At 47.4% G+C, this 13012-nt stretch overlaps 1 protein-coding gene across 1 annotated transcript in view; it reads left to right on the forward strand.

Annotated features, from left to right (window-relative positions):
• The window catches only part of trpm2 (transient receptor potential cation channel, subfamily M, member 2), a 134008-nt gene that overhangs the window by 103884 nt on the left and 17112 nt on the right, over positions 1-13012 (forward strand). Inside the window, exon 20 of the mRNA XM_041868944.2 lies at positions 11007-11178. Within this exon, the coding sequence (XP_041724878.2) occupies positions 11007-11178 (172 nt within the window). The remainder of the gene's footprint in view (positions 1-11006; positions 11179-13012) is intronic.

Raw genomic sequence — 13012 nt, forward strand, 5'->3', positions numbered from 1 at the left:
ACTTCAAATTCTTTAAAACATTTATCGACTGTAACTATAGACATTTGCATACCTTTGCATAAAATAACTCGCCAACAGTAACTCTTGAACCATTCAAGCTACATACACCAAAACAACTTTCACATGTTCAGGCTATCCTCATTTCAAATTCTTTAGAATCTTTATCAACTATACAGTGCCTTGCAAAAGTATTCATCCCCCTTGGCGTTTTTCCTATTTTGTTGCATTACAACCTGTAATTTAAATAGATTTTTATTTGGATGTCATGCAATGGACATACACAAAATAGTCCAAATTGGTGAAGTGAAATGAAAAAAATTAGTTGTTTCAAAAAATTCTACAAAATAAATAACGGAAAAGTGGTGCGTGCATATGTATTCACCCCCTTTGCTATGAAGCCCCTAAATAAGATCTGGTGCAACCAATTACCTTCAGAAGTCACATAATTAGTTAAATAAAGTCCACCTGTGTGCAATCTAAGTGTCACATGATCTCAGTATATATACACCTGTTCTGAAAGGCCCCAGAGTCTGCAACACCACTAAGCAAGGGGCACCATGAAGACCAAGGAGCTCTCCAAACAGGTCAGGGACAAAGTTGTGGAGAAGTACAGATCAGGGTTGGGTTATAAAAAAATATCAGAAACATTGAACATCCCACGGAGCACCATTAAATCCATTATAAAAAAATGGAAAGAATATGGCACCACAACAAACCTGCCAAGAGAGGGCCGCCCACCAAAACTCACGGACCAGGCAAGGAGGGCATTAATCAGAGAGGCAACAAAGAGACCAAAGATCTCACATCGGCAGATCTTTGAGATAATAGATCTCACACCAACATCGGCAATGCATCATAAAAAAATATTGTGCCTATTTAATGCAACTGTTAATAGATGGCAAAGCTGTTAGGCCTACTGCTGCTAGGTAGCTCTCTCTCTGCTCTCCCTCTCCCCCCTTGCTGTTAATAGATGGCAAAGCAGCAGCATAACGTTTGGAACAAGTTCACTTTCTAGCCTACAAACGCATATCAAGTGCAAGTTAGCTGTTTAGCTCCCATCTGAAGGCTTCATTTAGAACGTCTTCTACTGCGGATCGCTAAAATATGCTAATGATTATGATCACACTTCCTCAATTCAAATATCATGGCGACACTATACCAAAGATGGTTTGGGATGGTTTAGAAACGTGTGAACCAAGCTGGAGTCAGTGCAGCCCTGTTATTGGCTGGACATGTTGAAATGTCTTCTCACCTAGAAACAAACCTCCAGGCTTCTGTCGTAACTGTCCATGGATACCCACTACTGGTTAAAAGGGTTAGAACACCTACTCATTCAAGGCTTTTTCTTTATTTTTACTATTTTCTACATTGTAGAATAATAGTGAAGACATCAAAACTATGAAATAACACACATGGAATCATGTAGTAACCACAAAAGTGTTAAACAAATCAAAATATAAGGTGGGGGTGGGGGGGGGTTGTACACAGAAGATAGCCCCAATACGGAACATTTCAACAACTTTGAACGTTTCTTCAAGTGCAGTCGCAAAAACCATCAAGTGCTATGATGAAACTGGCCTCATGAGGACCGCCACAGGAAAGGAAGACCCAGAGTTACGTCTGCTGCAGAGGAAGAAAACGAAGCAGCTGATCGTCTTCTTCTTCAGGAGACAGCAGAAGGAGCACGCCCCCATCCACATCGACGGGACCTCAGTAGAGAAGGTGGAAAGCTTCAAGTTCCTCTGCGTCCACATCACTGACAATTTGAAATGGTCCACCCACACAGACAGCGTGGTGAAGAAGGTGCAACAGCGCCTCTGCTTGGGCCCTAAGACCCTCCCAAACTTTTACAGATGCACCATTGAGAGCATCCTGTCGGGCTGTACCACCGCCTGGTACGGCAACTGCACCGCCTGCAACCGCAGGGCTCTCTAGAGGGTGGTGTGGTCTGCTCAACGCATCACCGGGGGCACACTGCTTGCCCTCCAGGACACCTACAGCACCCGATGTCACAGGAAGGCCAAAAAGATCATCATGAACATCAACCACCCGAGCCACGGCCTGTTCACCCCGCTATCATCCAGAAGGCGAGGTCAGGACAGGTGCATCAAAGCTGGGACCGAGAGACTGAAAAACAGCTTCTATCTCAAGACCATCAGACTGTTAAATAGCCATCACTAGCCGGCTACCACCCGGTTACTCAACCCTGCACCTTAGAGGCTGCTGCCCCATGTACACTGTACATAGACATGGAATCACTGGTCACTTGATAATGTTTACATACTGATTTACTCATTTCGTATGTATATACGGTGTTCTACTGTATTTTAGTCAATGCCACTCAGACATTGCCTGTCCTAATATTTATATATTTCTTAATTCCATTATTTTACTTTTAGATTTGTGTATTGTTGTGAATTGTTAGATACTACAGCACTGTTGGAGCTAGGAACACAAGCATTTCACTACACCCGCAATAACATCTGCTAAATATGTGTATGTGACCAATTTTATCTTGTTCTTGATACCATGTCTTGTTTTGAGGTGTTTTGGCTGATTTCATGTCAATGCTAATATGGCTAAGATTCTCTAGCTAGCTAACCAACAACTGGAACAATTTATTTGAGAGACAACAAGTGCTAATTGTGCAAATGTATTTATGTTTTCAATAAACATTGGAGAGGAAATATAGTTTACATGTTGTCAACCATCTCAGCCGACCCCGTCTGTTTGCCCCATAGTTGCCCCGTGTCAGTTTTGTTGCAAAACAACCTACCAGTCTACCTAGCTAGCGAACCGTATGGAAGACCCTACAACCTACCAGTCTATAGCGAACCGTATGGAAGACCCTACAACCTACCAGTCCCTAGCGAACCATATGGAAGACCCTACAACCTACCAGTCTATAGCGACCATATGGAAGACCCTACAACCTACCAGTCCCTAGCGAACCGTATGGAAGACCCTACAACCTACCAGTCTATAGCGACCATATGGAAGACCCTACAATCTACCAGTCTATAGCGACCATATGGAAGACCCTACAACCTACCAGTCTATAGCGACCATATGGAAGACCCTACAACCTACCAGTCCCTAGCGAACCGTATGGAAGACCCTACAACCTACCAGTCCCTAGCGAACCGTATGGAAGACCCTACAACCTACCAGTCTATAGCGACCATATGGAAGACCCTACAACCTACCAGTCTATAGCGACCATATGGAAGAACCTACAACCTACCAGTCTATAGCGAACCGTATGGAAGACCCTACAACCTACCAGTCTATAGCGAACCGTATGGAAGACCCTACAACCTACCAGTCCCTAGCGAACCGTATGGAAGAACCTACAACCTACCGTATGGAAGACCCTACAACCTACCAGTCTATAGCGAACCGTATGGAAGAACCTACAACCTACCAGTCTATAGCGAACCGTATGGAAGAACAGGCTCAGTATGTAGTCAGATAGAACTGGATGTTGTTTTATCAAAAATGGTCGAGTTTCCAGGACCACAAATACAAATACAAATTCCCTAGAACACACAAAAAACTATACCTACCTCGGCCTAAACATCAGCACCAGAGGTAAATTCCAAAGGGCTGTGAACGATCTAAGAGACAAGGCAAGCAAAAGGAACATAACATTTTACATCCCAATTAGGATCTGGCAAAAAATACTTGAATCAGTTAAAGAACCCATTTCCCTTTATGGCTGTACGTTCTGGGGTCCGCTCACAAAATGGGACAAACACCAAATTGAGACTCTGCATGCAGAATTCTGCGAAAATATCCTCCGTGTACAACGTAAAACACCAAATAATGCATGCAGAGAAGAATAAGGATGATACCCGCTAATTATCAAAATCCAGAAAAGAGCTGTTAAATTCTACAACCACCTAAAAGGAAGCGATTCCCAAACCCAGCTGGGCCTTTATTGGTCCCCTAAGCCAGCTGGTTCTGGGGCTGTTCACAAACACAAACAGACCCCACAGAGCCCCAGGACAGCAACACAATTAGACCCAACCAAATCATGAGAAAACAAAAATATATTTACTTGACACATTGGAAAGAATTAACATAAAAATAGAGAACATTTGAATGCTATTTGGCCCTAAACAGAGAGTACACAGTGGCAGAATACCTGACCACTGTGACTGACCCAAACTTAAGGAAAGCTTTGACTATGTACAGACTCACTGAGCATAGCCTTGCTATTGAGAAAGGCCGCCATAGGCAGACCTGGCTCTCAAGAGAAGACAGGCTATGTGCACACTGCCCACAAAATGAGGTGGAAACTGAGCTGCACTTCCTAACCTCCTGCCAAATGTATGACCATATTAGAGACGCATATTTCCCTCAGATTTCACAGACTATTTCACTTGCTTTGGCAATGTAAACAAATGTTTCCCATGCCAATAAAGGCCTTTGAATTGTCGTCCAACTCATCATAGTTAAGCACAGAAAACATGGTAATTAACTACAATGACCTGAAACCACAGCTGCCTGTTATGATTTTGTCACGATCGTTAGACGGGGTAGACCAAGGCGCAGCGTTTCAGGCAAACATACTTTATTTAAAGAGAGTAAAACTCGAACAAAACAACAAACGATACGTGCAGTCCTACGGTACAGACCAAAAGGAACAAACCAACTGGAACAAGATCCCACAACTATTGTGGGAAAACAGCCTCTATAAATATGGCTCCCAATCAGAGACAACCAGCAACAGCTGACACTCGTTGCCTCTGATTGGGAACCCCCCCTAAAGGCGCGGACTGCGACCGCGCCTAAACATCAACAACCCAGGGGAGGGCTGGGTGGGCATTCCTCCTCGGAGGCGGTTCCGGCTCCGGGCTAGACCACCACCCTTCAACCATCCCCCCGTGGCGCCCCTGGTCCGGTTTGGCCCCGCTGACCGGAGCTGGACTGGACATCGTAGAAGCGGATTGCTTCAGCTCCGGTGTGGAGCAGCTGACCGGTACCTGACCAGGCACCGGTGACCCAGGCACGGGTTGTGCCGGACTGACGACGCACACCCCTGGCCTGGTGCGTGGAGCAGGGACGGGCCGGACCGGGCTGACGATGCGCACCCCTGGCTTGTGCGTGGGAGCAGCTACGGGCCGGACCGGGCTGACGATGCGCACCCCTGGCTTGGTGCGTGGGCGGAACGGGCCGTACCGGGCTGACGATGCGCACCCCTGGCTTGGTGTGTGGAGCAGGAACGGGCCGGACCGGGCTGACGATGCGCACCCCTGGCTTGGTGCGTGGAACAGGAACGGGCCGGACCGGGCTGACGATGCGCACCCCTGGCTTGGTGCGTGGAGCAGCAACGGGCCGTACCGGGCTGACGACTCGCACCCCTGGCTTGGTGCGAGTGGCAGGAACAGGCCGGGCCGGGCTGGCGACGCGCACCGTAGGCTTGGTGCGAGGAGCAGGAACAGGCCGGGCCGGGCTGGCGACGCGCAACTTAGGCTTGGTGCGTGGAGCAGGAACAGGCCGGGCCGGGCTGGCGACGCGCACCGTAGGCTTGGTGCGAGGAGCAGGAACAGGCCGGGCCGGGCTGGCGACGCGCACCGTAGGCTTGGTGCGTGGAGCAGGAACAGGCCGGGCCGGGCTGGCGACGCGCACCATAGGCTTGGTGCGAGGAGCAGGAACAGGCCGGGCCGGGCTGGCGACGCACACCGTAGGCTTGGTGCGAGGAGCAGGAACCGGCCGGGCCGGGCTGACGACTCGCACCGTAGGCTTGGTGCGAGGGGCAGGAACAGGCCGGGCCGGGCTGGCGACGCACACCGTAGGCTTGGTGCGAGTGGCAGGAACAGGCCGGGCCGGGCTGGCGACGCACACCGTAGGCTTGGTGCGAGGAACAGGAACAGGCCGGACCGTACTGGGAACACACACCACTGGCCTTAAACGGGGATCAGGAACGGGCCGGACCGGACTGGCAATACACCTCAGTACATCTCGCCGTGCCTCTACAACTTCCTTCCCTCCTCTCGCCAATGGCTCCCGTAACCCGGTGGCCTTCTCTCCTCGTCTCCCATTTTGCCCTGTGGCAGCCTCCTGCTGCCCAGTCGCCCATGCCGTGTGCCCCCCCCTAAAAATTTTCTGGGGTTGCCTCTCGTCCGTCCGACGACGACACTGTTGACGCCGTTGCTCCTCTCTCGCCAGGGCCTTAATCTTAGCCCATGGCCCCTTGCCCCCGAGCATGTCCTCCCAGGACCACGATTTGCCCACCTGGGCCATCGCCAACCTTTCCAGCTCCTTTCCCGGCGCTTCCTCCCATGTCCAGGCCGCCTGGTCCTGGTATGGTGGGATCTTCTGTCACGATCGTTAGACGGGGTAGACCAAGGCGCAGCATTGCAGGCAAACATACTTTATTTAAAGAGAGTAAAACTCGAACAAAACAACAAACGATACGTGCAGTCCTACGGTACAGACCAAAAGGAACAAACCAACTGGAACAAGATCCCACAACTATTGTGGGAAAACAGCCTCTATAAATATGGCTCCCAATCAGAGACAACCAGCAACAGCTGACACTCGTTGCCTCTGATTGGGAACCACTCTGGCCAACACAGAAATAAAAAACATAGAATATACACAACATATAGAGTCCCCAGAGCCAGGGTGTGACAGATTTTAGTCATTTTGCAGACACTCTTATCCAGAGCGACTTACAGTTAGTGAGTGCATACATTATTATTTTTTAATACTGGCCCCCCGTGGGAATCAAACCCACAACCCTGGCGTTGCAAACACCATGCTCTACCAACTGAGCTACTTCCCTGCCGGCCATTCCCTCCCCTACCCTGGACGACGCTGGGCCAACTGTGCGCCGCCCCATGGGTCTCCCGGTCGCGGCTGGCTACGACAGAGCCTGGATTCGAACCAGGATCTCTAGTGACACAGCTAGCACTGCGATGCAGTGCCTTAGACCACTGCGCCACTCGGGAGGTTCTTGCCGGGAGGCCGGCAGACACAGAGAGGAAGAGAGACAGAGATAGAGAGCGGTTGCTTAGGTATCTCTACCCGACAATACATCAACAACAATTGATTGATAGTTGTTATTTAGCAGTGTTACAAGCCTTATCTACTGTGAAGAACTACTGAAACATATGGAATTGTTTTATGAAGGTTATACCATGGATCATTTAGCTATTTGATTTGGAATTTTAGGACCCCTTTATGTATCCCACATTTTTTTCCAAAATGATTAGATAAATAGAGAATCTGGCCTTTCCTACTGTAGCCCATAGAAATGCATTGAAAAACAAATTCATAAATGGCAAAAAAGGAAGTGTCCCATGTCTAGGAGATATAATAAAACACTGTCTATGAGATATAATAAAACACAGTGTATATTTTTACACATATTTAACCCCTTCATTTTGTTGCCACAAAACTACCTCCATACTTCCATGCATTTGTATGGGTTAACTTTAGATGAGTTTCTATAGAGGGGTCATATTAGTTTGTTGCCAAACCATCCGGATGTTACAGAGGTTTTTGTGAGAACCTGGTCTGACAAACACCGCTGTAGCTCTGCCACCTTCCTCCACAGACGCAGAACGCTGCCATTGGTGGATGTGGTGGATTGAGACGCAGCCCATGCAAAAAAACCTATCTCAAAAATCTGTAATCGCTCAGCACTATTGGGAAGGAAGATACAATATATATACAAAAGTATGTGGACACCCCTTTAAATTAGTGGATTCGGCTATTTCAGCCACTCCCGTTGCTGACAGGTGTATAAAATTGAGCACACAGCCATGCAATCTCCAAAGACAAACATTGACAGTAGAATGGCCTTACTGAAGAGCTCAGTGACTTTCAACGTGGCACCGTCATAGGATGCCACCTTTCCAGCAAGTCAGTTGGATTTCTACCCTGCTAGAGCTGTCCTGGTCAACTCTAAGTGCTGTTATTGTGAAGTGGAAACGTCTAGAAGCAACAACGGCTCAGCCGCGAAGTGGTAGGCCACACAAGCTGACAGAAAGGGACCCTTGTGTGCTGAAGTGCGTAGCGCTGTTCTTGGTTGCAACACTCACTACAGAGTTCCAAACTGCCTCTGAAAGCAACGGCAGCACAAGAACTGTTCGTCGGGAGCTTCATGAAATGGGTTTCCATGGCCAAGCAGCCGCACACTAGCCTAAGATCACCATGCACAATGCCAAGCGTCGGCTGGAGTGGTGTAAAGCTCGCCGCCATTGGACTCTGGAGTGATGAATCTCGCTTCACCATCTGGTAGTCCGACGGATGAATCTGGGTTTGGCGGATGCCAGGAGAACGCTACCTGCCTGAATGCATAGTGCCAACTGTAAAGTTTGGTGGATGAGGAATAATGGTCTGGGGCTGTTTTTCATGGTTCGGCCCCTTAGTTCCCTTTTATGTTTCAGCATGACATGCAGAAAGCGAGGTCCATACATAAATGGTTTGTGAAGATCGGTGTGGTAGACTAGCGTCACTGTGAGGCTCACGGCTGGGTTTCCGTTTGTAATCCGTGATAGTTTGCAAGCCCTGCCACATCCGACGAGCGTCAGAGCCGGCGTAGTGGGATTCGATCTTAGTCCTGGACGCTTTGCCTGTTTGATGGTTCTTGAGGTTGTAGCGGGATTTCTTATAAGCGTCCGGGTTAGAGTCCCGCTCCTTGAAAGCGGCAGCTCCAGCCTTTAGCTCAGTGCGGATGTTGCCTGTAATCCATGGCTTCTGGTTGGGATATGTACGTACGGCCACTGTGGGGACGATATCATCGATGCACTTGTTAATGAAGCTGGTGACTTATGTGGTAAACTCCTGTTATCAGATGAATCCCGGAACATATTCCAGTCTGTGCTAGTGAAACAGTCCTCTAGCTTAGCATCTGCTTCATCTGACCATATGACATTCTCCCAATCCTCTTCTGGATCATCCAAATGCACTCTAGCAACTTCAGACGGGCCTGAACATGTACTGGCTTAAGCAGGGGGACACGTCTGGCACTGCAGGATTTGAGTCCCTGGCGGCGTAGTGTGTTACTGATGGTAGGCTTTGTTACTTTGGTCCCAGCTCTCTGCAGGTCATTCACTAGGTCCCCCCGTGTGGTTCTGGGATTTTTGCTCACCGTTCTTGTGATCATTTTGACCCCACGGGGTGAGATCTTGCATGGAGCCCCAGATCGAGGGAGATTATCAGTGGTCTTGTATGTCTTCCATTTCCTAATAATTGCTCCCACAGTTGATTTCTTCAAACCAAGCTGCTTACCTATTGCAGATTCAGTCTTCCCAGCCTGGTGCAGGTCTACAATTTTGTTTCTTTGTGTCCTTTGACAGCTCTTTGGTCTTGGCCATAGTGGAGTTTGAATTCATAAAAAATCCTACAATGTGATTTTCTGTAAAAAAAAATCTCAATTTGTCTGTCATAGTTGACGTGTACCTATGATGAAAATTACAGGCCTCTCTCATCTTTTTAAGTGGGAGAACTTGCACATTTGGTGGCTGACTAAATACTTTTTTCCCCCACTGTATACTTTTACTTTACTATATTCCTAAAGAACATAATGTACTTTTTACTCCATAAACTTTCACTGACACTCAAAAGTTCTCGTTACAATTTGAATGCTTAGCAGGAAAAGAAAAATGGTCCAATTCACGCACTTATCAATTGAACATCCCTGGGCATCTCCACTGCCTCTGATCTGGCGGAATCACTAAACACAAAAGCTTTGCATGTACTGTAAATTATTTCTGAGTGTTGGAGTGTCCCCCTGGCTATCCGTAAATTTAAAAAAAAACACGAACATTGTGCCGTCTGCTTTGCTTAATATAAGGAATTTTAAATGATTTATACTTTTACTTTTGATACTTAAGCATATTTAAAATCAAATACTTTTACTCAAGTAGTAATTTTCTATTAAGGTATCTTTACTTTTACCCAAGTATGACAATTGGGTACTTTTTCCACCACTGATATTATCCATGTCCTTGTTTAGCCAAGACACAGAGAAACATAGAATATTACAGTTCTTCAGGTCCCGTTGAGAAGGATAGTCTCGAACAGAGTTCATCCAGTTTGTTCTCCAGTGACTGTACGTTCGCCAACAGAAAAGGGCAATGGCGGTCTATTTGTTCGTTGACTTAATCTCGTTAGGAGGCAGCTTCTCCTGCCTCTTTTCCACCACCACTCCCTCTTAGGAGGGATTAGGGCCTGGTCCGGAGTAAGCAGGACGTCCAGAGCTGCCACTCGTTGAAGTAGAAATCTTTGTGATGGCTTTTCTGATGTCCAGAAGCTGTTATCGGTCATAGGAAATTATGGCGGAGACATTATGTACAAAGAAAGTTACAATCACCGTAAAAAAAAACACTAAATAGCAGAATTGGTCAGGAGCCTGTAAAACGACTGCTGCAGCACCATCTTCTAGATTGATTCTGAGTTTGGGCATGTAAAGTTTAAATGTACAAACTTTTTCTGAGATGCATACTTTCCAATTTCCCGAACTCCCTTGTTTAGCCCATTACTTGCGCTGCTCGCCCTTTGAAATCCACAAAGAGGGGGAGGTGCTAGATGGTGATGGACTGATAGATCAGCCAATTAAAACCAGCAGCTGTTTTTGCCGCTCCTGCCATAGACTGCCATTCAAGTCCCATTCTGAGGGGCTCTGAAACCAGACGTCTCAACAGAGAGAGACAGACAGCAGAGGTGTGTTCAGTTCACTTGAACGTTTCGTCCGCTGTTGAACGGTTTGTACTGAACAACACGTTTCCACAAAACGTTCTTGTACAACCCAACCCCTCCCCGTTTTTCAACTGGTCATTCAGTAAAGCACCATTTCCATTCAATTGAATGTTCCAGAATGTAAAAACATACTGAATGCAGCCCTGGAAGATTATGAGACGCTTAATAACAACATTTAGAGCTCCTTTACTTGAATCTACAGGAGTCCCCCTGGTAGGTTACTGCTATGGACCATCATGTAGTAGTAAACTATGTTTACAGTAATAACAGTCCTTGTTATCTCTCTCCAGATGTTGGACGTGTTCTTCTTCATGTTCCTGCTGTGTATCTGGGTGGTAGCATTTGGCGTTGCTAAGCAGGGCATCCTCATCCACAACGAGGACCGACTGGACTGGATCGTCCGGGGGGCCATCTACGAACCATACCTCATCATCTTTGGGAATATGCCCTCTAACATCGACAGTAAGTCAACTGATCATTTAATGTGTAGATGAATAGGAACCGTCCTCATCCATGCAGCATGTCTTTCTATTTTTTACTATGTGCTGTTTGAGTAGCCTGGTCCCAGATGTGTGCGCTGTTTGAGTAGCCTGGTCCCAGATGTGTGCGCTGTTTGAGTAGCCTGGTCCCAGATGTGTGCGCTGTTTGAGTAGCCTGGTCCCAGATGTGTGCGCTGTTTGAGTAGCCTGGTCCCAGATGTGTTTGTGCTCTTGCCAACTCCATTGCTGTCATTGTCAAGCCAAATTCCATAAGAAGTTGGCAGGCGTGGCGTGGCTGGATGACTATGTACATAGAACTCAGTGGTTTCTCCATGCAGCGGCACGATCGGACAAAGGCGGCCTCGGGAAAGTCCAAAGGGGGAGGGATGTGCCTCATCATAAACAACATCTGGTGCGCTGCTTCCAGTGTGAAGGAAATCTCGAGCTTTTGCCTGTAGACCCTTTTATCTACCAAGAAAGTTATCATCTGTAATTATCACGTCTGTCTACATCCCTCCCCAAGCCAACACCACTCTGGCACTCAACGAACTGGATGGGGCCATAAACAAACAAGAAACTGCTCACCCAGAGGCAGCGTTTCTGGTGGGCGGAGACTTTAACGCAGGGAGACTTAAAACCGTCCTACCTCACCTCTACCAACACGTCTCCTGCACCACTAGGGGCGCTAAAACTCTAGACCACTTTTATTCTACCTCACAGAAACGCATACAAGGCCATCCCTCATCCTCCCTTCAGCAAATCTGACCATGACTCCATTCTCCTGCTTCCTGTCTACAAACAAAAGCTCAAACAGGAGGTACCAGTGACTCGCTCAATGTGGAAGTGGTCGGATGAAGCAGACGCGAGGCTACAAGACTGTTTTGCTGGTACAGACTGGGATATGATCCGGGATTCATCCAACAGCATTGAGGAGTTTTACCACATCAGTCACGGGCTTCATCAATAAGTGCATAGACGATGTCGTCCCCAGAGTGACCGTACATACCCTAACCAGAAACAATGGATTACAGGCAACACCCACGCTGGGCTAAAGACTAGAGCTACCGCTTACAAGGAATGGGACACGGACATGGACACATACAAGAAAGCCCCCTACGACCTCACGGACATGGACACATACAAGAAAGCCCCCTACGACCTCACGGACATGGACACATACAAGAAAACCCCCTACGACCTCTGATGAGCCATCAAACATGCAAAAGGACAATATAGGAGGAAGGTGGAATCCTATGACATTTACATTTTCGTCATTTAGCAGACGCTCTTATCCAGAGCGACTTACAAATTGGTGCATTCACCTTATAGCCAGTGGGACAACCACTTTTTTTGGGTGGGGTAAGGGGGTAGAAGGATTACTTTATCCTATCCCAGGTATTCCTTAAAGAGGTGGGGTTTCAAGTGTCTCCGGAAGGTGGTGAGTGACTCATATTACACCTGCTCCAACGCTCGTCGTATGTGGCAGGGCTTGCAGACGATAACGGATTACAAAGGGAAACCCAGCCGTGGGTTGCCCAGCGATGCAGAACTCCCAAACGAGCAAAGTGCCTTTTTATGCTCGCTTCGAGGAATACAACACTGTGCCTTGCGTGAAAGCCCTTGTTCTTTTCAGATGACCGTGTGATCTCGCTCTCTGTGGACGATGTGAACAAAATGTTTAAACAGGTTAACTTGTGACTTGTTTTGGTTGTGTTTCAGATTATTTTGTGCCCAATAGAAATGTATGGTAAATAATGTATTGTGTCATTTTGGAGTCACTTTTATTGTAAATAAGAATATAATATGTTTCTAAACAC

Source organism: Coregonus clupeaformis, chromosome 40 (genome assembly GCF_020615455.1).
Source record: "Coregonus clupeaformis isolate EN_2021a chromosome 40, ASM2061545v1, whole genome shotgun sequence".
NCBI lineage: Eukaryota > Metazoa > Chordata > Actinopteri > Salmoniformes > Salmonidae > Coregonus > Coregonus clupeaformis.